At 50.3% G+C, this 21,918-nt stretch overlaps 2 protein-coding genes across 6 annotated transcripts; one reads left to right on the top strand and one right to left on the bottom strand.

Annotated features, from left to right (window-relative positions):
* Window positions 1–406: 406 nt before the first annotated feature.
* Window positions 407–15,053, bottom strand: TRADD (TNFRSF1A associated via death domain). 2 transcript variants are annotated; one of them, XM_068955476.1, is made up of 6 exons: window positions 14,616–15,053; window positions 11,287–11,438; window positions 5,956–6,233; window positions 3,858–4,050; window positions 1,975–2,292; window positions 407–1,781 (listed from the first exon to the last, which is right to left on the bottom strand). In XM_068955476.1, the coding sequence occupies exons 1-5, from the start codon at window positions 14,900–14,902 to the stop codon at window positions 1,985–1,987; spliced, it is 1,218 nt and encodes a 405-aa protein (XP_068811577.1). In that variant the 5' UTR covers window positions 14,903–15,053; the 3' UTR covers window positions 407–1,781; window positions 1,975–1,984. The 2 variants fall into 2 exon arrangements, with proteins under 2 accessions (XP_068811577.1, XP_068811576.1); XM_068955475.1 differs by having other exon boundaries at window positions 407–2,292.
* Window positions 6,181–21,918, top strand: FBXL8 (F-box and leucine rich repeat protein 8). 4 transcript variants are annotated; one of them, XM_068955481.1, is made up of 5 exons: window positions 6,181–6,475; window positions 8,089–8,303; window positions 11,136–11,454; window positions 18,910–19,143; window positions 19,861–21,918. In XM_068955481.1, exons 4-5 carry the CDS (start codon window positions 18,980–18,982, stop codon window positions 20,834–20,836), a joined length of 1,140 nt encoding a protein of 379 aa, XP_068811582.1. In that variant the 5' UTR covers window positions 6,181–6,475; window positions 8,089–8,303; window positions 11,136–11,454; window positions 18,910–18,979; the 3' UTR covers window positions 20,837–21,918. The 4 variants fall into 4 exon arrangements, with proteins under 4 accessions (XP_068811582.1, XP_068811581.1, XP_068811580.1 ...); XM_068955479.1 differs by lacking the exons at window positions 6,181–6,475; window positions 8,089–8,303; window positions 11,136–11,454 and adding exons at window positions 15,092–16,244; window positions 16,693–16,820 and having other exon boundaries at window positions 18,921–19,143; XM_068955477.1 differs by lacking the exons at window positions 6,181–6,475; window positions 8,089–8,303; window positions 11,136–11,454 and adding exons at window positions 15,093–16,244; window positions 16,693–16,820.

Raw genomic sequence — 21,918 nt, 5'->3', positions numbered from 1 at the left:
TCCTGTTGATCTGCATCTTGGATTAGCTACTGATGATCACAGTATGCGTTTTAAAAGAAGCTGAGGGAGTAACGCCAGCCCTGCTAGCTCTGATCGGAGCCCACATCTGAATCCAAGGTTGCGTTCCGCCTTACCAAATCACAGCTTTGTCTCCGGTGATGCACTAAGAGGTGAGCTGTGGTTTAAAAGGCCATCAGGCTTGTCCATCTGAAAGCTGACATTACTATGAGGTACAGCCAGTGGGCCAAAACTTGCAAGCACACGCATGCTTACGAGTGCTGACAGGGCCACCCTCTACACCTGAAATAAATTCCAGGGCCAATTTGCTATTATCATGGATGAGAAGGTCAAAGAGGGATGGAATTAATAGAAGAGGGTAAGTAAAAACATAGGAAACCATAAGAAATACATCAAAGGTAACCAAGCTGTTTGTTGTGCTTTACGGGGACCCGTGACATGCTAGACACTTGTTGCTCTGTGCTTTGTTACAGGCAAAGATAAAAGCTCTGCTCTGTCGCAGTCTCTATCAACCATCCCTGGAGACAGGCTTCTTTCGATGGAACTGCAAGCACAGGTTAGCCCCGGGGTTTGGGTCCCTTTAAGCAATTTTCACCCTCAAAATCAGGGCAGGTAAATCCAGGCACAGCAGCTGATGCCACTTGTCACACAGTGACAGCATTGCCAGGGAAAGGCGCTGTGCAAGTCCTGACGCTTGTGATACGCCGTCGCGTAAATTATGTGCTCTGTTGAACTCAGCAGGCCAAGGGTAGTTTTTAAGAAGTGAGCATAGGCACTAGCAGCCAGCTGGCCAGAGGTGATTGCTCAACTCTGTGGATTGGGGTCAGGATGGTTTTTGATGCTGCAATACATCTTAAAGCAGCAGTTCCAGGGAGGTAATGTGCTGACTACAAGACTGCATTTTTTTTCTTCCAGCACTGTGTTTTCCTTTGCACAGATTCAGGCTCAGTCTGGTTGGTGGGAAGAGCTAAGTGTGATGTAGTTACTATGTTACTGCCCAGGGTCCAGAAAAAGTTGAGAACCAGTCTCTGAATTTGTATGCTTGTCCATTATTGCTTGTTCACAGCCCAAAGATCATTCCACAGTAGGAATCTTGTGCCCTGTGGAAGGTTATTACTGTCCCAGGGAAAAGGGAAACCTTCAGGTGGTGAGAGGTGGGAAGGAGCTATAGTGGGGTGTGGCAGGGCACTTCCCATGAGATGTTCCCTGTTTGAAGAAGGAAGAAGGAAAATGTTGGCTGTGTACGTACGTCCCCCCTGTCAGGATCTTCCAGCTCATGGTGTAGGCCAGTGCTTCTTATCCTTGTCAAGAGAAAGATGATGTAGCTTTTCTAAAAAAAACAAAATAAAAAAACATTGGATACCTAACTACTTTGGGGGTGGAGAAAAGAGGCCAAAGATTATTTAAGTTGTCACAGTGGTCGTCTTTTGCAGTCTAATAAGATAAATTTGACCTTTCCTTAATTTCCCCTGTTTCTTTGCTTGATGGCATGCCTGAGAGCATAATGTCTTCACTATTCACTACAAAAACATATTCCAGCTCCCCAGGTGGCCCCAGGGATGGCCCTACGCCACAGCCTGAGAAACCTGGTGTTGTCTGCTCCCCACAGAAAGTCTCTGAGATGCCTTCCTTGAGTTCCTCCTTTCTCCCACGCCACTCTAGGGCTCTTTAACTGTCTGGCTGCTTCACTGCGACATTTCAGTCCTGAAGGAATTCAGTTTGAAAGCCTTTCTCACCAGTTCGTGGGAAGGTAATGTTGACTTCTGGAAACAGAATGAAATAAAGAACATCAGAGCAGTAGTTCAATACTCCATGCTGGCTTTTGCAAGCACTGAACCTTTCCCCTGGGCATTCCCAGCTACGCAGAAACCCGCAGTGATTTTCAGGGCTTTACATGCCCAGGACACTGGCAGCAGTCTCATGCAAAGGAAGAAAGCCCTTAGCAAATGCCACTACCCCTTGGGCTCTAGAAGGAGTCCTCGTTGGAATGGAGGCCCAAGAGCTCCTCAGCCAAACTGGTGAGACCATTTTCTTCCAGGGCTGCAATCAGCCGCGCTATTGTGGCCTTCTTCCCCTCCGACTGGATAAATCTGAGAAGCAGCTGATAGGCTTGCTCATATAGTCCCTCTCGGTCATATTCGAGGGCCAGGTTATCAATAACAGGATCACGCAGGGCACGGCAGTTCTTCTGCAAGGAGCGACCCACTTGCTTCCATTTCTTCGACACGAGCTTGGCAAATTTTTGATGGTCGTCTGACGTGAGCATTCTGTTGGCTTGAAGAGAACAGAGGGCAGTTAAAACACGGGGATTTCATGGCCAGTGCAATGCTGCCGGGGCCATTCCACAGTTTGCTCCATGTGCTGAGCAGCACAGAGTCTATTCAGCGTCCACAGAAAGTAGCACGTCTAGTGCATTAAACTCTTGTGGAGCAGTTCTATCTGTCCTCCAGTGTTTTATCACCAGGGCAGCGCTGTCAGTCTAGAACAGAAGTGCGAGAGCAGCGAAGCTAAAGGGCCAGCCCCCCCCTCCCACCGCCAGGCAGGGTGCTCCCTACGCAGATCTCTACAGTCTGAGAGCATTCCTCCACCACTAGAAAGAGAGAATCTGTTTTACAAAACCAGCCAGATCATTGCTGTGCTGTCAGCTTGGTGCTGTAATGAGCCGAGTCCCAGATCTTAAAAATTAATGAAATAGTATTAAGTTAATTTATAACATTTTGCATAGGTGCTAGGCCTCTCCCTTTTCCTCTGTGTTTGTGTGTGTGTGTGTGTGTGTGTGTATCATATTTAATGGCTCTTTGGATTTTTAAAATAATTTTTCATATACACGTTCAGCCACAAGAAACACTACGAAGGGATCCGGATACTATTGCTGTTATGAGTGGACTTGACCCATCATGTATGCTGGTTTGCCCAGGATATTGATTTGGTGCAAGGCTCACTGCTAAATGTCTCCCTGTTTTCTGTGTGTGAGCTGGACGTGTCCCATCAAGGTACAGGGGGTGCCCTGCCACTCTGGTGGGTGTGCACGGAGCGTCGAGGAGAGGGTTGGTCACACCATTCTGCGTTTAGTCTGCAGTCCCCAAGGGCAGTGCTGATGCCTTGGTCTGAGCTCCCTGCTTGGCTCACGCTGTTCCCTTACTGAAATCCTCCCACACCACAAGGGTAGCTGGGCTTAGAGTGTCCCCAAGCCTAGTGATGCCCTTTTTTCTCCCCTGGGATGGCATGGTCCTGTGATTTGCCAAAGCTGTCTTTTTTTGGGCGCCCTCTTGCTTGTTTCAGCCTCTCCTCAACCTTTCAAAATCAACTCGTAAGGCCCTTCTGACCAAGTCCCCTGAACCCGTCTAAGCATCCTCTGCTGAGCCTCAAAATTACTGAAATGCAGACAGGAGCTCTCGCCTCAGCTATTTAGCACTGCAGCCTGTACACACTACTTAAGCACACTCGGAAAAGATCAAGCTGGTGTCTGCAGTAACCTTCCCTGGCAGAAATCCCAGTCTGATCCAACTACTGCTTTTATCCCTATGCTCAGCCAAGTAACATGGAAGAAAAGAAAACCACTCTGTATTCTTCCTTCAGCATTAAGGAGTTTTGAAATGTGAGGAACCTGGAAGGGACGCAGTCTCTGAAGCATCTGGTTCTGTTCCACCCCAGAAAGAAAATAGGCTGAGGCCTAATCTGAAACACTAGGGCAGTAACCTAGTACTCTCATAATTCCTTTGGAAATTCTTGACTTATGTGAGGTAGATCCTATTACATAGTCACCTTAATCCTTCTCCCTTTTGGCCTTTGAGGTAAGGAAAACCAAAGATTGTGATGGCTCAGTTCTAGCTACTCACCAAATTGTTGTTCCTGAAAGACAAAGGTGACTTCTGGGGAAAGGGAGCTGCCTTGAGATGGATAAGGTAGACGCAGGGAGTTCGGAGACATGCAATCTTTTGCAGTCATATTGTTGCTGAAGTTCTGGTGAAGAACCAGGCTCTTGAGACACTCCTCCAGCTCTGTGATTTCCTCATCCCTCAGGCGGTCAGGCTGTAATGCAAACGGCATCAGTGATTTGTGCCAGGCTCACCATCTCACAAAGCCACAGGTGCTCTGCTGGAAGGCATGTTTTTAGTGCAGCCTTAGAGGATGATGTCAAGAGAGAAGCAATGCGACACCTATAGCTCACACTGTAAACTTGTCAAATGAAATAATCTAATGGAGTGCTTCTGGCCAGGAATCTGTGATGTGATGTGATGTGAAATAGGCAATCTTCCTCTCTTGGGTTTTTTACATGCATCAGTGACTGCTTACAAGTTGTAGGAAACTGCTAATAGTTACTTTCAGTAGCCCTCTCTAAGAATTAAGCTGCACCACTGTCAGTGTGGCTTCTCCGATTTACTCCACATGAGGATCAGACCCAGCAAATAGGGTGACCTGATTTAACAATGCATGGCCACCAAAGCAGGCAGCTCCTGCTACCTCCTTTCTCTCTGCCTGCCCCCTCCATTATCTCATTTTTGCTGTTCCTAACGCTTCTTGGATCCTCCTTGAGCCAGCTTTTCTCACTAACCAGGAGAAAAATAACCCAACCTCCCAAAAGCAGGTAATGAGAAAAGGATTAAAGAAGTGGGTCAAAGCATATGGGAAGAGTCAAACATGGCAAGCGCTTTGACTCAGTCTAGCGTTGAGACCACATGCAACAGGCTAGTTAACCTAGCGCTGTCCTTAGCCAGTGACCACTATGCCATCTTGTGATCTTTCTGGCTGTTGCATCATTAGACTGAGTCAGTTTTGGGGAACCGTGAATAAGCCCATCTCTTTTGGCTAGTCAGCTAATTCTCTCTCCCAGAGGAAGGGAGCAGCAGGCAGAAGTTGACAGGGTATGTGGTATCACATGTTGCTTAATTCCAGGCTGAAAGGTTTTCATTTTGTTTCATTCTCTGCGCGTGCAGAAAAGCATTCTGCCAAAATGTGCTTTTGTGCTTAACCTTCCCAGGTAGCCAGTGACTATCTGTTTCTCAGGACCATCAAGCAGGAACCCAAGATGTGAGGTATTGTTAATGCCAGACGAAACAAAGATCTGAAGAGCAGCCAGAAAGAGAGGAGAAAGGCAAACAGTTTAATCACGTCAAGTGCGTTGGTTTTGTGGTGAGATGACAAGATCCCACTGTTCTTGCTAGCAGGATTAGAGAGCCAGTGCCAAAGCGTGAGATGCATTAGACATTAGATGTCGCCCCTGAGAGACACTTTGCCTCCAGCATGGCAGCCACCTCCTGCTGGCAGCAGATGCTCTGTGTCCCCAGTTTGTCACAAGTCGTTTTCGTAAGGTGCAGGGTGTTTGCGCTTGCACTCGCTTGTAGGTGCAGTTACCATTGCTGCTCTCGGAGGCGGCGTGCGGGGTGGGGGAGGAAGGTGCCAGGTAGTGACTGTTCCACCCCAGACTGCTCTCTCTCCTCTGCCTGGCTCACAGGAGTAACAAGGCACTCTTGCTTGTGCTCTCACTGACACCTTCTGCAAAATGGGCAGAATGGTAATTCCTCCTCTTAGTGGTGACAGCAGCACTAATTGTTAAGCAGAGAGAGTTCAGTGGTTTAGCAGAATCTCCACAGGCCGTGTTAGGAATTTCTCTGGCTCTTTCAGAAAAGCGCCCGCTCTTTTCTGAAGAAGAGCAGGGCTGTTTTTCTGTGTTTTTCTGTTTCTCAGGACCATCAAGCAGGAACCCAAGATGTGAGGTATTGTTAATGCCAGACGAAACAAAGATCTGAAGAGCAGCCAGAAAGAGAGGAGAAAGGCAAACAGTTCAATCACATGTCAAGCGCGTTGGTGAGAGCTGAAGGACGGAGAAGCTGACAACCCAGTACATGTCAGCAACAGAGCAGGATCTGCACCCGCTCCCAAGCCCTGTGCTACCGTTCTTCGCTGCTGCCTGGCCTCCCTCCCTCTCCCGTTCACCTTTTCTTTGTAGATGCACTCTAGGCAGCGGTCCTCATCCTTCAGCATGTTGTCGAGGTGCTCGCTGCCAGCCTTCAGCTCCATTTCAAGAGGCACTGTGCTCATGGCCAAGGAGAGCTGGAGGTGATTCTGGAGAGACTCCTGGAGCGCTCCCTCCCGGTAACTCTGCAGGAAGCGGCGGCAGTTCTCCTGCTTGCAGAACTTGAGCTGGATTATCAGGTGCGGGTGGCTGCAGTGCACTTTGAGCATGTCCACACCATTCAGGCTGCCGGTGGAGTCTGGCAGGGAGAAGCGAACAGAGTCACTATCCAGGCATGAGAGAGACAACCCAGACCCACTCCCATCCACCACCAAGCCTGCAATGGGATAGCTTGTGAATTGTCTTCTCTCTGTGACAAAATCTTCTGGGATGAAAAACCTCTACGTAAAACCAAGAGGAAAGGATTAAGTGTTTGCTGGCCTGAATCCCCATGAAGCGTGGTATGCGCTTGAACGGAAGCTGTTGGACACCACAGCCCAGGTAATTACCCTGAAACACAGATTGCTGGGGGAGGTTTTAAGTTTCAGTTCATAAACAAGCAGAGTAGCTTAGTCTCTGCAACTAAGAAAGACCCTCTAACTCTATTGTAAAATGCGCTATGCAAACAAGAGCTGCTGCTACTCAGTGCTGTAGGAGCAGTGGCTGAGCTGAATTAGTGCTGCACACAGCTCGGTTGCTCTCGTCCACACTAAGCGCGCAGCTGCAAAGTGCAGAATTTGTCCTGATCCCCGCTCAGTCCTGCACGGGCCAATGCTGTGGTTTGCAGCAGCCAGTAACTTTGCTCATGGTTCCATTCTAGGAGAGAAACGCTTACATTAAACCAGTGAGACAACTCTGAAATCCAGCTATGAATTAACTAGAGCTGACTTCTGGAGACATGAAAAAGGGAGTTCTCCCCAGAGGGCCTGGCCACTAGGACCAGCTCCCTCTTAGGGGTCTGAGCGTCAGCTCCTAGCTTCAGCCCCAGCTCCTGTAACCAGCAGTGGAAACACTTTGTCAGAAAGGGTGTCCCAGCAGCCCCTCCTCTAGGACATGCAGCTTCAGACAGCCACAGCTGTCCTGTTAGCAGAGAGGAGATGAAAATGGATTGGTTCACTTATAGGCAGCTAGGGAGAAAATTGTGGAATTCCCCTAGGGAATAAAAACAACATCTCAGAAATAGAAAACATAGCCAGGTCAATCAAAACATCTGATTTGAACAGCTCGGGAAAAGTTTCATTTTGATTGGAGATCATTAGGTGAGTAATATGAAAGGAAATGCTGAAGGCAAATTGTTTGACATTGGAAACTCAAGGTAAGTCAGGTGTCAAAAACACCAAAACTGGCTGCTTCAATAGTTCAGAATAAAAACAAATTCCCAAAACAAAAAGATCTGTTAATAGAGCCCTATTTCAGACTGTTTTGTTGCAGCAAAGCATACGCTTTTCATCAAAAGAAAGCTTTAGGAATATACTTATATGTAACTAATAGCTTTCACTGTTATCTGAAATGAAACACCTGGAATAAGATACTATTGCTCGTATCATTGGCATCGCAAGGGCTCTGTGATTAACTGCACGTATAAATCACGCTGCTTAGCAGCACAGCAAAGTTTTAGAGATGAAAACACATAGTTCAGCTCAGTGCTCAGTGAGATTTCAGTCCCTGTGACTGGAAAATCACAAGTCCTTGTGATTTTGTGCAGTGACAAAGGTCTCAGAAAAGAGACCAACATTTCCTCCCCATCCCTGTGCCTGGAGTTCACTTCTGGCTGGCTCAGAGCTTTCCACAGTTCTCACCAATGGCAAATGCTAGACCCAGCGACAGAGCTGGAATTTAGGTGGCTTGAGACTGGGCCTGGATTCTTTTAAGCTGTTTTACACAGAGAGAAATAATTCACGGTAAAATCTAAGCAGGGACGAGGCAGGGATGTACCCTCTAATTATCAGTGCTGGAGGAGCACGAGAGGAACGGACAACAGAAAGAGGTCAGGCCTTCATTCTTCCTTCTGCCAGCTAAGTTTCCTTTTTAATAGCTGTACACATTGACCTTGTCTCCACAGGGATTTTACATGATGATGACGAAAATAAAAGTATATGTTTTTCTTTTTGCAGCAGCAGAGGCCTGTGGAAGGCTGAAACTGTAAAACGGAGATACACGAGGGGGTGCCGGAGCTCTGCCGGCACTGCACCCTCGGGAAGGACCATAGGGGACATGGTGCAGTGCAGTGCAGTGCAGGGCTGTACCTCTTCCAGACCCGAATTAATCTCTTTGCCTGCTGCTGCACAGGTCTATACGGATGTACCAGCTCAGATTGGCACTAAACCAGGTATTTTTGAAAAACACACTTCACTGCGTTTTTTGGACACGCAAGGAGAATCCTAAAGCAAAGCAGACCTATGTGCACCACATTAGCCAGGATAAGTGACTTGGCATTTAAGAGAACGTGATCTAACAGTGTCTTTACAGGGTTTACAGGGTTCTGGTTGCATCAGAAAGTCCAGTTCAGCTCAAATGGGTAAATGGGACATGGGGATAGGACCTAGGAGAGGCATTTCAGTTGACTGCTGCTGATCAGAAAGGTCCTTCTATTTTTATTGCTTCCTTCATGCTTTGTTTCTCCCGAGTGCTGATTAAACAAAAGCTCGCATAAGAGGATAAGAGAGGGTTCGGAAAGAAAAGCTGTAAAAACATGGAAACCTTTATGAATGGTATACAGGACAGCTGAAATGCCACCTCAGAAGAGAGAACTTTGTACTTGTTTCTTCATGAGACTTTCGACAACTTCAGAATTCAGTTCCTTTTTAGGTCTGAATGAGCAGGGTAGGATTTAGCGTTGTTGGTGGGCTCTTCCGTAAATGTGTGAACAGATCTGAATCTGTCCCAGTGACACAGAGCAGACATAAATGAATGGGGCCTAATTAGACAACTGTGTTGGGCCTCCTGCTGCTGTACACTTTTGGATCAAGCTGTAAAAGGAGCTAGCCTGTATTGGATGAACTGGCAAACTTTGCTGTACTGATGATTGCCAGAAGAAATTACAGTATAGTTACACAAACCTAATTAAACAATACAGGCTCAGTTGTATGACAAGTAATGAACACCGTGATAGCCATTCTAGGTAAATGTGATAACCTCTTCAAATTACTATTATTCTGCAGTCGGCTTGATGCAGGTGTGGACAGAGAAACAGATAGTTTTATGGCTATTTGTATCTCGCATCCTCTTTTGATGTAAACAGGGTTAGCTGAAGCTAATGCAATTGTGCCTATGTATACCAGAAAAGAACTTCTATTGGCTATCACTCATTTAAAAAATAAGCTTCTCCAAGAAGAAATCATGTTTCTGTGGTGGTATTAAAGACAGAAAATAAATATTTTTCATACCAGTTACAGTCTTTTCCCCTCTCACGTAAATGGGATGAAACAAGCATTCATAAAATAGGCTACTTCATAGGATAATTCAAGTTGGAAGAAACCTCAGAAAGCCTCTAGCCCAACCTCCTGTGCATAGCAGGGTCAACTCGGAGGTCAGACAGGGTTGCTCAGGGCTTTATCCAGGCTGGGCTTGAAAACCTCCAAGGATGGAGACTGCACAGTCTCTCTGGGCAACTGCTTGGCTGTCCTCATGGGGAAAAAGTTTTTCCTTTTATCTGCTGTGAATACCTCTTGTTTCAATTTATGCCTGGCTCTCATCCTCCCACCATGCACCACTGTGAAAAGCCTGGCTCTCTCCTCCTGCCGACCTCCTCAGAGGTATTTGCAGGCTGCCCTCAGCTCCCCGCGAAGCTCTCTCTTCTCCAGGCTGACAAGCCCAGCTCCCTCAGCCTCTCCTCACAGGCCAAGTGCTCCAGCCCCGGCCATCGTGGCAGCCCTCTGCTGAACTTGCTCCGCTCTATCAATGTCTTTCCTATACTGGGGGGCCCAAAGCTGGATTCAAAAGTCTAGACGTGGTCTGAAGAGCCCTGAGCAGAGGGGGATAATCACTTCCCTCGATCTACTGGCTTTTAACGCAGCCCGGGATACCACTGTCTTTCTTTGTTGGCAGGGCGCACAGCTAGTTCATGTTCAGCTTGCTGTGTACCGAGATCCGCAGGGCATTTTCAGCAGAGCAGCTCTCCAGCTGGTCCACTCCCAGCCCATATTTTTGCAGGGAGTTTTTCCTTCCTAGGGACAGGACTTTGCACTTGTCTTTGCTGAATTTCATAGGGTGCCTGCTGGTCCATTCCTCCAGCTTGCCTATGTCTCTCTGAATGGCAGCCCTGTCCTTGACTGTATCTACCTGTGCCCCCAATTTGGTGTCATCTGCAAACATGACAAGAATGCAGTGACTTGCGGTCTCACTTTGAAGACAGATTCTAATCTCTCTACAGAAGCGAGTTTTGCTACAGAGGGGTTTCGCGTTCTGATTTGGTAGCCCTAGCAGGCAGTGTGGTCACCTCAGCGCAACACTAAGACAGATGTCTCTGAGTATTAATACAGATGCTGAAAACTGCAGGGTTGCTGATAATGAAGTCTTCTGGTTTTTCTCCTTTTATCACTTCATCTGCCACTCACCTCATGGCTGACAAGCCAAGAGGCTGTGTAAGACTGCAGTTTGGGAGGGAGGAATGGTCTCTTTGTAAAGGCAGAAACCACTTAAACATTAACTGATTGCAAATCTGCTGAGAATGTTCTATGTATCCTTTGAAGGTATTAATGCGCAGGTATTAATGAAGGTATTAATCACAGTGTGTGACTTCTGCAGAATCCTGAGATAAGCCAAGGTCGGGTCTATAGAACTACACTGTAGTAAAGAGCAGAGAGAAAACCTTCTCACGGCTGTAACCCGTCCAGATGGAGTGGTAATTCCCCACCCAGGAAAATGGGCGCACAGCTGAGCAGAATTGAGGGTTACAACAGTGTTCACTTTAACAGGTATACTTGGGGTATACAACAGGAATACAGGTATACTTCAGGTTCAGTAGCTGAAGTGCAACAGCTGACCACGTACATGATGTTAGCTTGTCTCAGCTGCAAGGGAGATACGCTAGCACAAATGACAGCGAAGGTTTTGCACCCGGTTGTGCATCCAGACTCAAACCGTTTAACCTCAGGGCTCCCTCGAAACTGTGGAAGTGATGGACTAGGACACAGAAAATCACGGTCATTCTCTCTCCTAGGTACAGCCCAGATTTGTGAAGCCGTCTCCCTCGCAGTGAGCAACAGGCTTCCTGACCAGTGAGCGTGGGCTTAAAGAAAGGCATGGCGTTGCTGTGTGAAGAGGTAAGACGATTCCCTTCAGTGTGACAAAACATCAGAGAGGGCAGGTACCTGCTAATGCCAGCTTGAGAGCCTTGAAGATGCTAGGTTTCTTCTGGGAGCTTTCATAAAGAGAAGGCAGAGCAATAGTCTTGCACGTCGACTGGAGGAAGAGATAAGCACTGCCAATCCAAGGAGCGGAACTGCCTGCCATCTTCAGCACCCTACAAAATCACACAGGTGAGTTGAGACCATAGTGAAAACAGACCAATGCCAGGTGAGCATAGCAAACACTAAGCATAAGCATGATAGGATTACAGAGATTTACCCTTAGTTCCTAGAGGGGGTGGTAATATCATTAAAACAAGTGTAACCTTTAAGGAGCTTACCGTTATTCTGTAAAGCACAGCACGATGGGACATGGTGTCCCAAAGACTCGGCAGCTCACAAAGCTTTCCGTTCATTTTCCACCAGAGTCTGTTCATTTCTAGTCCAGAGAGACTCTGAAGCACAGAGCTTCGGTCCTCGTGCCTCTGACTGCATGGCCGAGCTGGTGGAGTTTGAAGGTACAAACATGCTGGGGGAGCTCCAAGGAGCACCCAGCAGTCCTGGCCCTGACATGTTCACGCATCCTATTGCAGGCCTTTTGCCTGAGGTCCTGGTCTCCTGACTGTCCTTTGCTAAAGATTACACTGCAGTGCCCCATGGCTCCCTTGCTGCCCACATGCTAGTATGGAAAGGAGAGGTGGGCACCTGAGGTGCACAGCCTAATTTCTCCCCCACACAGTCAGGATGCAGCCAAGATGCGCTCTGGAACCAAGGACTGTAAAAAGCAAATTGATTTCCAGGAGACTGAGATTTCACCCCAAGAGTTTAGATCAGAAAGAAGGTGTATCAGATTTCTCTAGGCATGTCTGCAGCATCAGTTACCTCCACAGCCACTTAAAGCATCTTATACTCTAACAGACAGTGCCCCTTGGCTTTGGGTTTTGGAAAGCGCTGTCTAATTTGGCTAACAAGGCGAGCTTAAACAAGCCTGAGCTGTCTTTGCCAGAGGTCATAGCTGGACAGAGGTTGCAAGATTTATTCCTTCCTAACCTCCATCCTGCTGGCCCATGCTGAAATCTCCATTCAAGGATACTACTGTTTTTATACTGTTGAAAAAGAAACTCCTTATCAGTAGTTCTACCAAACTGTTGGTAAGCATGCACGTGCTCCAGAGAGTCAAAACCTGCCTTCCCAGCAAAACTAATCTCTGTCAGCAAGATGCAGAGCCTCCAAAAATCTTTAAAGCTAGGCCATGGCATGAGAAATGACACAGGGAGACTGATACAAACCACAAAGATCCCAAGCAGGAACCAGCACAAAACGCACTGCGGAGCTGCTGACACATGCAACCCCAATGCAGCAGGGCCTTATGAGCCTCGCGCAGGCAGGAAATCTCCTAATTTCTCTCCGTCAGTGTCAGCCATGATCTCCTAACCCGTTTCTAATAAACCAGAGGAGGTTGTACAGCCAGACGCTGCCCCCTCAAGTTGCACAGGGCTCAGCAGGGCTGCCTTTCCAGGCGCTGGCACTGTGGTCCTTAACCGAACCTGAGGCCGTGGGCTCAGAGGACATATGGGAGCAGTTTTGGCAGCCAAACCCTTTGCACAGCTCATTGGACAAGTCATGAGGTTTCCATCTGGGGCTCTGACTCTGCACTAGTGACATTTGACTCGTGAACCAGGATGGTCAGGGCTGTCTCTTTGCATTACATACTAGTTCATTTATTATTCCTCTCCCACCATTGGCCTTTTACAGCAAAGCATCTGAAAAAACAGCAAATCCACATCTTTATTCTCATTGGGCCTGCACCTGGCTGGCCAGCTAATGCAACGCTTACATCTGTTGCAATTGAGACTGCACTCAACTCAGCTCCCAAGGCAAAGGCAAACCAAAAAGCCTCCCAGACTACAAAAGCTAAGAACGGGAAAGCTGTACTAGACTGGGCAATGCAGGACTGAAGCTGCAGCTACCGGAGAGCACGTATCTGACAGCGGTAGGAGACGGCCACAGCTACTTCTTTTTGCTGTGCACGCAAGCTGTTTGAACTTGCTGGCGAGCTGGTCGGTGCAAGCCCCTGGAAGCTGCTCCCACGCAGAGCTGCGCTGGGAGCCGTTCGGCGACGTCACGGTGATGAGCGATTTGGGGCTTTTGGCCCTGCCGCAGGCCCAAGTCCTGCCCACTCTTTCTCTGCGTGCTTACACCTCTGTCACACCATCAGCTTCTTGCCCTCGGGGCAGCCCTTGCTTCCTTCCTGCTTTCTGCCTTGTTACTTAAAGCCAGCAGCCTTGCCTCGGCGACTGGGCAACGGCCGGACGCGGTCCGACTGCTGGCCACGATGCTGTGTCCCTCTCTTCCTCTGACTTTTAGACTGCAGGTGGGAAGGGGACCCTCTCTGGTCACCAGGGACTGCCAGACCTACAAGGATGCGTCCTCCAGACGATAGCTGGGCCTACGAACCGTTTTGTCCTCTGTAACATGGTCAAAAAGGGCTCTGGGACATATGAGCCACCCCGATTAGTAAACGAAACTCATCAGGGCAAAGACTGTTTTCTTCCTGAAAGCTTCTCGCCTAAGCACTTGGAACCTTTTACTTGTTTTTGGAAATATAGGAAATAACCAGTGAATCATAAAGTTCATACTGAAACTTCAGGCGCTCTAGGAGAGCCCGTGGGAGGCAGGAGCGCGTGGCTCCGGGCGGCGCTCGCACAGGCCTTTCCAAAAGGAGCGCATAAAGAAGAAAGAGGAAGATGGGCTGCTGTCGCCAAGTCCAGCTCTGGGAACGTTTTCGTTTGGGTACCCGTCCCCTGGTGTCTCGCAGCGGGAGGGTAAAGGAAAGCCGAGAAACACCTTAGCGAACTAAGGACGTGCCAGGCGACCAAGTTTTAACCCGCAGAACGGTTCAGCGTCTTTTCCAGTGCGGACGCGCGGCCTCCGCGCCCCCGCCGTCCCCCCGGACGCCGCCGGCCGTCTCCTCGCTGCCTTGACTGGGGGGCGCCGGGACGCCTGGCCGCTACGCGCCAAAGGCGAGGCGGGGAGCCGGCCGGGCCGGCGCCGCTGCGGCGGGGCCGCGCTGGGCGCTCCGGCTCGAAGCCCGGCCGCGGGCCGGCGTCTCGCTGCGGCTCCCGTCAGCCGGCCCGCGGCCGCCCGGCGCAGCGGCGGCCTATTAACCACCCCCCCCCCCCCCGCCGCGGCCACGAGCGGGCCGTAAACGCTTGTGCCAAGGGCTGGTGCCTTCCCGGCCTCCCGTCGGCGCGGACGGCTCCTGCGAGCCCCGTTTAGGCGAGCGAGACGCGCAGCCCCCGACGGCGCCCCCGTCCCGTCCCGTCCGCAGCCCCCGCTCCGGCCGCTTTTACCTGCTCCCGCGGCCCCTCGCGGCCTCGGCGCCGCCGCTTCCGCCTCTGCGCGGCCGCCGCCTCCCGCCCGCGCCGCCGGCCCCGGGCGCTGCCTCGCGGGGCCCCGCCGGCAGCCGAGCGCGGGGGCGAAGCGCCGTTTTCAAAAACAAACGCTCCCAAACGGGGGGGGGGACGGGGCCGTGCAGCGAGCGCCGCCGGCAGCGAGGGTGAGGCCGGCGCGGGCGGGCGGGCGGGCGGGGGGGGGCCGGTTCTTCTGCTTTTCCCCCTTTAACAGGACACGGCGGCATGCCCGCTCCCGGGGGGGCGTTGCGCGCTCTGCAAACGCTTCTGTTCCCTCCTTCCCTCCCCTCCCGCCCGGCCCCCCCAAGCCCCTCGGTGCCATTCTGCCAGCGGGGGCCGCCGGGCCCTGCTTGCGGCCTCGCTGCTCGGCCTTCCCCCCCCGGGACCCCCGCCGCGGGCTGCTGGCGCCGGAGGCCCCTCCGCCGGCGCGGGTCCTCGCGCTCCCTCCGCGGACGCGGCGGTCTCGCCAGGCCTCAGCCTCTAACGCGGCTTCGTCTTCCACCGACGCCTGCCCTTTCTCTGAAGACCCTCGCCGCCTCTCCGCCCGCCAAGTTGCGGGTGCAGCGCTTGCGGCCCGTTCCCCTTTCTCCTGAGGGCGGCAGGCGCCTCCGCCAGAGGCGAGGCCAGCCAGAGAGGGGCACGTCGCCTGCCGAGAAGGTTCTCGCCTCGTCCTTGAGGTCCCCAGCTGCGCGTGTGCCCCTAAGGGGCTGCTGGCTTCGGCTGGGGCCGAGGACGGCTGGTGGCTCGCGCCATGCGGAAGACAAGCGGAAGCGGCGCTGTTGGGTTAAAGAGGAGCTGCCCGCGAGCCGAGAGCGGGCGCCCGCTCCGCGTCGCGGCGGCGGGAGGGAAGCGGGGGGCGCCTGAGCCTCCTGCGCGGCTTGTCCTTGACGGCGCTGCCGGGCCGGCGCTCCACCGCGGCAAAGCAGCCGGTCGGGGAGCCCAGCACCCGCCTGCGAGCGCAGGTGTGGGCCGCCTGCAGCCCAGCCGTTTCGGGGTAACAGCAGCTCCCTTGGTTGTGCCCCGCTGACAGAGAGACGGGCTGTTTTTTCCGCCCGCCTGCTAGCTGCGGTCGCGTGGGTCTGGCCGTTGGGTTTGTACTAACCCTTTGGGGAGCGACCTTCGCGCAAAAGTGGAAAGCGTTATCAAAAACAGCACTTGTATATGCATATATATGTATATGGGTCTATGCGTAATGCTGTTTCCCAACGACATTTAAACAGCGTAAACTCCTTTTTTGGCCAAAGGGAAAACATAACTGGAATGAATCACTGAAGGGGTTAAAACAGGCCGGCTCCCCCCCGCTCCGGGCGCTCACGTTTACAGAGTCAGGCCCTGCCGGGCGGGCAGCGTCCGCAGCGCCCGGTGCTCAGCGCTGCTGGGAAGCGGGCCGTCTGCCTGGCCAGGCCCGGCTGGCGGACTGCGAGGCGACGCGCCACCCCGTGTTCCTCCGGGTTCGTAGGGTTAGACGCTGGCTGGGGTCGACCCCCGCGAGTCCCAAGCTTTCGCCGCGAGAGAAGAGCCGGCGCGAGCGCCGGGAGCTCCGAGAGCCCAGCTGCCGATCACCGGGCGGTGAGTTGCTCTGGGGACCGTCATCTGTTAGCGTCCCGGCGTACGTTTTCGCCTGGAAGCTAACCCGTTCGCTGCGTAACGGGACGGGGGGGGGGGGGGGCACCAAAGAGGGAAGGGTAGCCCGCAGCCAAGTTTGTGCTCCGCTGCGCCCGGCTGAGCGGGCGCTTCCAGGGCGCGACGTCCGTGAGGGGCCGCTGGCAGCGCGGCCGGGCTGGGCCGGCACGCGGGCCGGGCGACGGCTCCGGCAGCCGTCCAGCAGCTCGGCCGCGGCCGCTTGGGAAAAGCGAGGCTGAGGAATGGCTCTGGGCTCCCACCCGGACCCCGCTGCGGCGAGGGCAGGGTCCGGGCGAACTGACAGGGAAAGGGGGGGGGGCACTAGGTAGCTGCGGGGTGGGGGAGTGCCAAAGAAGGGGAAAGACACGACTCCGATCAGTATATTCCTGTAAAGGTCGTCAGAGAGCCTCAGCTCCCCCGCAAGCTGTTATTTTCGGCGTTTCCTCCTCTGCTCCTCCCTCTGGGCGCAGCCAGCGCTGGGGCTCGGGCCGGCGGAGAGGCGGAAGGGCTGCGCTCCGAGAGGTACGCTCAGCCCCCTCGCGCTTCCCCTTCCCGGGCTGCGCGGCGAGGAGCCCCGGCCGCTTCCCCTCCCGGCCCGAGGGACGCACGAACCAGCAGCGCCTCCGCGCTGGACCCTGCGGCCGGCTCCGTCCTTGGCCGGGGCGGCGGGCAGGGGGCCGCCACGGGGGGCTTCCGCCCGGGCAGGGACACGGCCAGGCCCTGGCGCAGGCTGCCCGATCCTGCTCACCCGGCAGGGCCTTTTCCTGTTTGGGCTGCCTGGCCGCTCGCTCTGAGCCTGCGCCGCCCTTTGGCAGCAGCGTTTGCTTCCTTGGGCCCCGTCGCGCAGAGAGCTGACAAAGCTCAGTGTAGTCATGAGATTAATAACGTGAGGAGATCCTCGACAGCTCACGTGAGCCTGTTTAAACCCAGCTGTCCTTAATAGGGCAGAGACCCAAGCCAACCTGTAGCATTCACAGCCCACGAGCCGTATCCCTCACTGACTCAAAGCCGTGCAATAGCTTAAAATAACACTAGTTATTTTTCCTTTCTGCCTTCCCTGCTGCCATCAGGCCACGTTTTTAAGCTTTTCTGAGCAATCACTAGGGCTAGGAGCTTTAAGGAAAGAGATCATAAGGAAAATGATGGGAGTTGGACATGTGAGATTTGGTTTGGGGTATTTTGGCAAATATATATTAGAGACTGTATTAAAAGCAGCTAAAATTAGAAGAGCAGGGTCCAGGCTATCAAAGTGATTGGCAGAGAAAAATGACCAAAAAAAAAAAAAAAGGGAAGTTCCCAAGAAGGAAGCAGGACCATATTACTTAGCAGTTCAAGCTCAGCGGTGGGTGAGATATCGGCAGATATGATAGCAGATGAGATAATTTAGCTATATGAGATAATATAGCTGCTATGCTGCGGCCACCTTCCATTCAAAATCACAAGTCACACTGCAAAACAGCATATTTTAGAAAAATACGCAGTTGTATTCCTTTCTGCTTCTTGCTTTTTGCATCTCTAATCCGTACTTGCTTCATGTTTCGCAAATTTTCCCCTACTCTGAGGGTATCTAGAAGCGTAGGTTTTTGTTTAAATGAGAGGTGAGACGCTGAGATAACACTATGACTCCAGGACCTGGGGCTTCAAGAGCAAAAGGGCATACTACGACATTCGTAGTAGGATTGTGAGAGCTGGCTCTTTCTACGGCGCTAGTCTAGGAAAGGAAATGTTTGCAGATTTTAAAGGTCTCTCATTTTGAAATCCTCCATTTGGTTATGGAAAGATTGAGAAAATATGCAATGTTGGTATTTTCATTTGTACAGAAATCTAGAAGGTGGATACAACACATTTTAGATGAAAGAGATTAACGAAAAAGTTGCATAATGTTTTGATGCTATAAACCTCAGACTTCTTCCCATGCGTTTATTCCTTTGCGTTATAACTCACACCAAAGGTGAATCAAAATATGCTTTTCAGTCTCCAAGTTTGACATGTATAAATGTAATTGGTAAATAGTGGAGTCACAGAAATAAAACATTTTTTTCAAACTGCCACATCTTATTTCAGGCAAGGACTACTGTCATTTAGCTGCCAGTTTCTACCATAAGCTTTTGGTTTCAGTGTCACTAAAACTTGAATGTATGGCACTAAGTTTTCTGTGCAGAGGTGCCATTTTGCAAAGAGGCTTCTTTCCACAGTTTGAGAAATTTACCTCCAGCTTTGAATACCAGGGCAGCGCTACTAGAAAATCTCCCTGCATTTTTATTACTCAGAGTAGCACAAGTGGGCTGCAGAAAAGAAAATTTCTTCCAAAGCTCTTTTCCAAAGCTCTTTGATCTGTGACATGTGTAATTCTTGAAAAGTATCTTCCAGCCTCATAGGCTTGACTGGAAAAATGTGCAAAATAATTGACCAGTAGATTTTCCCCATTTTTGTGTTGAATTTAAAAATTTGGTGACATTTCAGTGTTTAAAAAATTTGGAGCTCCTCTGTGATTCAGTCACATTGGTTTGATTTGGTAAATAAACCCTAATGCCTCTCTCTCTCTCTCTCTCTCTCTCTCTCTCTCTCTCTCTCTCTCTCTCTCTCTCTCTCTCTCTCTCTTTTGGAACAGGGATGTTTCAGAATTAATTGCAGTTTTGGAAGTTGCTCTCAACATTTTTAAATCTGACTGAACTAGCAGAATGCCTGCTTCAGCTCCAGGACTGTGGAACTACATCCCAGAAGAAATCCTCATCCAGATTTTCTATTATCTTTCTCTTCGAGATAGATATACAGTCTTCCAGGTGTGCAGACAGTGGGCTACAGCTGTTTCTTCTAGCTCTGTTTGGCATTTCACAGAGATCAGGTAAGACGAGTGGGTTTCTAACGTCCGAACAGCTCTGCAGACAAAACCAGACCATTATGTTTTCACTGCATATCAAACCTTTACACCACTCTGCTGTGGTGTTATTGACTCTAATTGTGACTTCTGTGTGTGATGATACTATCTTACGTGACTAGTACCTGTTTATGTAATAGAGAAAATTGTGTTATATGCTGAGTATTTTTAATTGCTAACGATGGTTTGGGTTTCATGAAAGGTATTACTTTTCTGGCTACGTTGCTGTAAGGTGCGACTTAAAAATGGCAAGAGACGAGGAGTTACTGTATAGTCATCCTCATCATGACACCTGCTTCTTACGCAGATCATACACCTTATCACTGCAATCATTCCCATCCAGTCATGTAGCGAGGGACGATCCTCATGGTCAAAAGTTCACTGCTGAAATAGATGAGGCAGAGAGGGTGGGAGGAGAAAGAGGCTCAGAGATATGGAGGTAACTGGTCCAGCATCCTGCACAGGTCACTTTGATAGGTCTTTCTGGAGGCTAACTCGTCTCACCTCCTAACTCCTTCCCCAACGTTCAGCCACTACCTTAGACTGACTTGTCAGGCTTTAAATGAGAAGAAACCTCTGAGGGAGCTGTAGATGTTCACAGAAACACTAGTAAAGGAGAGTATCTACTCTGGGCGTGCTCAGCTGAGCTTCCATAGCGACTAATGGTTTGTATTACCCTTCCAGCTGTGATTTAGAGGATGAGGAAGGCATGCTGCAGAGCCTCCTGCAGTTCCTCAGCCAAATCAAACAGCTGAAGATTGTGTTTGACCAGTCCAAGGAGATCAACCGGAAGAATGTCAAACGCATCTTAGATGTGCTGGCAAAACACAACCACAAACTGCAGCAACTGTGCATTGTGTGCCATGGGGAGAACCCTTACTTCTACTCTGGCCATGACATCCTGCAGAGCATACGCCATATATGTGACACTAAGAACCAGATAGATCTTCAGCATATCGATTTTCGAAAAATGCCTTTTACTCTTGATGATGAACTTGTTGAGCTCTTAGCCACCACCAACCCAAACTTACGCAGTTTGTTCATCAACAACCACACCCTGGTATGCAATGTGGTGCCAGATACCATTAGGAAAGTTCTCAGAGCGTGTCCCAAACTCTCGACCCTGGGGGTTTACTATGCCAGCTTGTCTGACGATGTTTTTCTGGAACTGATCAAGCCAGAAAGAGCACCTTTCATCAATTTAGACATTTTCTGTGAGCGCCTGGACAAATATATCCCAGTCATCTCAGAAGAGCTCTGGGCTGCTGTAAGTCAAAAGCATCCTCAGCTCTGTGTAGACCTAGAGTTTGATCATACGGTCCCTGCCTCGAAAATACCACAGATCCTAAAGCTGAATATACCTGTGAGCACGCTGCAACTTAATACCTGTAATTACATGGTGAATCAGATTAGGTTTGTCACCCAGAGCTACAGCAGCACTTTAAAGAAGCTGACACTACAAACCACGTCTTCAGAGGACTTAAATGCCTCACTAATAGATCTGGCTAGGAAGTGCAGAAATCTACTGGAGATCCACTGCTACTGTGTGGTCAGCCAGGAGGTGGTAGAAGCGTTCCTCACACACTGCCCCCATCTGAAACAATACACGCTCAAGATCATCAAGGAACGGCACCCCTGGAAACCAGTAATAGTTCAGTGACTGGTCCCTCCTGACTCCCTGGGAAATCGTGTGGATCTGCTCCAGTGCAGCGAAGGAAGATTTAGAGATATAAGGAAAATGCTGCAATATTCCTTCTGCTGCTCACTTAGAGCGCGCTGTCTTACCAGCCTTGGCTGCTAAATGTGATGACCGCTTGTTCGGGAGACTAAGCTTTTGTATGCATATGTGATAGACAAAGGGTTATACAGAGAAATTGCCTTTTTTCTTGTATAAATATGGTATGGAGGGGAAATTGCCTTTTTTCTTGTATAAATATGGTATGGAGGGTACAGAGGGCAGGCCTTTTTTCTCCTTTGCTTCTTTATTTAGCAGCACCAGGAATGTCAAGTTTATTCTTTGTGCATTTTTACTGAGGACCTCAGCAAAATTTAATTTTGCTTTTGCACTGTAAGAGAACCCCAGCGATAAGCACGCTGCATCATGATCCCAGCAACTACTTGTGTAGATAGTTAAGGAAGTGGCAGCTTCAATGCTGCAGCTGTTCTTTATCCAGCGTAGTGCTTAGCCACGCAGGTTAAATGAGCTGAGCAAAAAATTGTGGTCATCTGATGCAAAATTCATGCTCGCCTTGATAACTCATCTTTTGCCATTTCTGCGCTGGTGAGCTCACCTGTTACCCAGTTGTCAGGAAACTTCCAGCGTGGAAGGGTCTAAACAGGACCTGACTTATGTTATAAAATACAGGCAGGAGAAAAATCCCTTCGGGAAGAAAACTGATAAGGCCGTTGTGAAGGATATGTGGCCTGCTCAGGAAAGCGGGTTTCCAGGCTGTAATTTGAATGCCTTTTGCAAAGACCTTTGTTTTCAGTACATTGTTAGCGTTTCTTAGGAAAATCAAGTGTGCTGACAGTTTTTGCATATGACCTTACACTCAACGGCAAACTGCAAAGGTATCTTGCATCTGAATTAGCATATGTGTGTGTGGGTCCGTTGTGCCAAAAATGTTGGTGAATGTTATTCGCAGAGCACTTTCTGAGTTGAAATAATCCTGGCATCAAGCTACATTGCGAGCACCGATTTAGAGCAATTGAATAATGATAATAAAAGCATACTGACATCTG

The sequence above is a fragment of the Struthio camelus genome, chromosome 10, assembly GCF_040807025.1.
Source record: "Struthio camelus isolate bStrCam1 chromosome 10, bStrCam1.hap1, whole genome shotgun sequence".
NCBI classification, from domain to species: domain Eukaryota; kingdom Metazoa; phylum Chordata; class Aves; order Struthioniformes; family Struthionidae; genus Struthio; species Struthio camelus.
The sequence above is the reverse complement of the archived record's forward strand: the minus strand, read 5'-3'. Positions and strand labels throughout refer to the sequence as shown.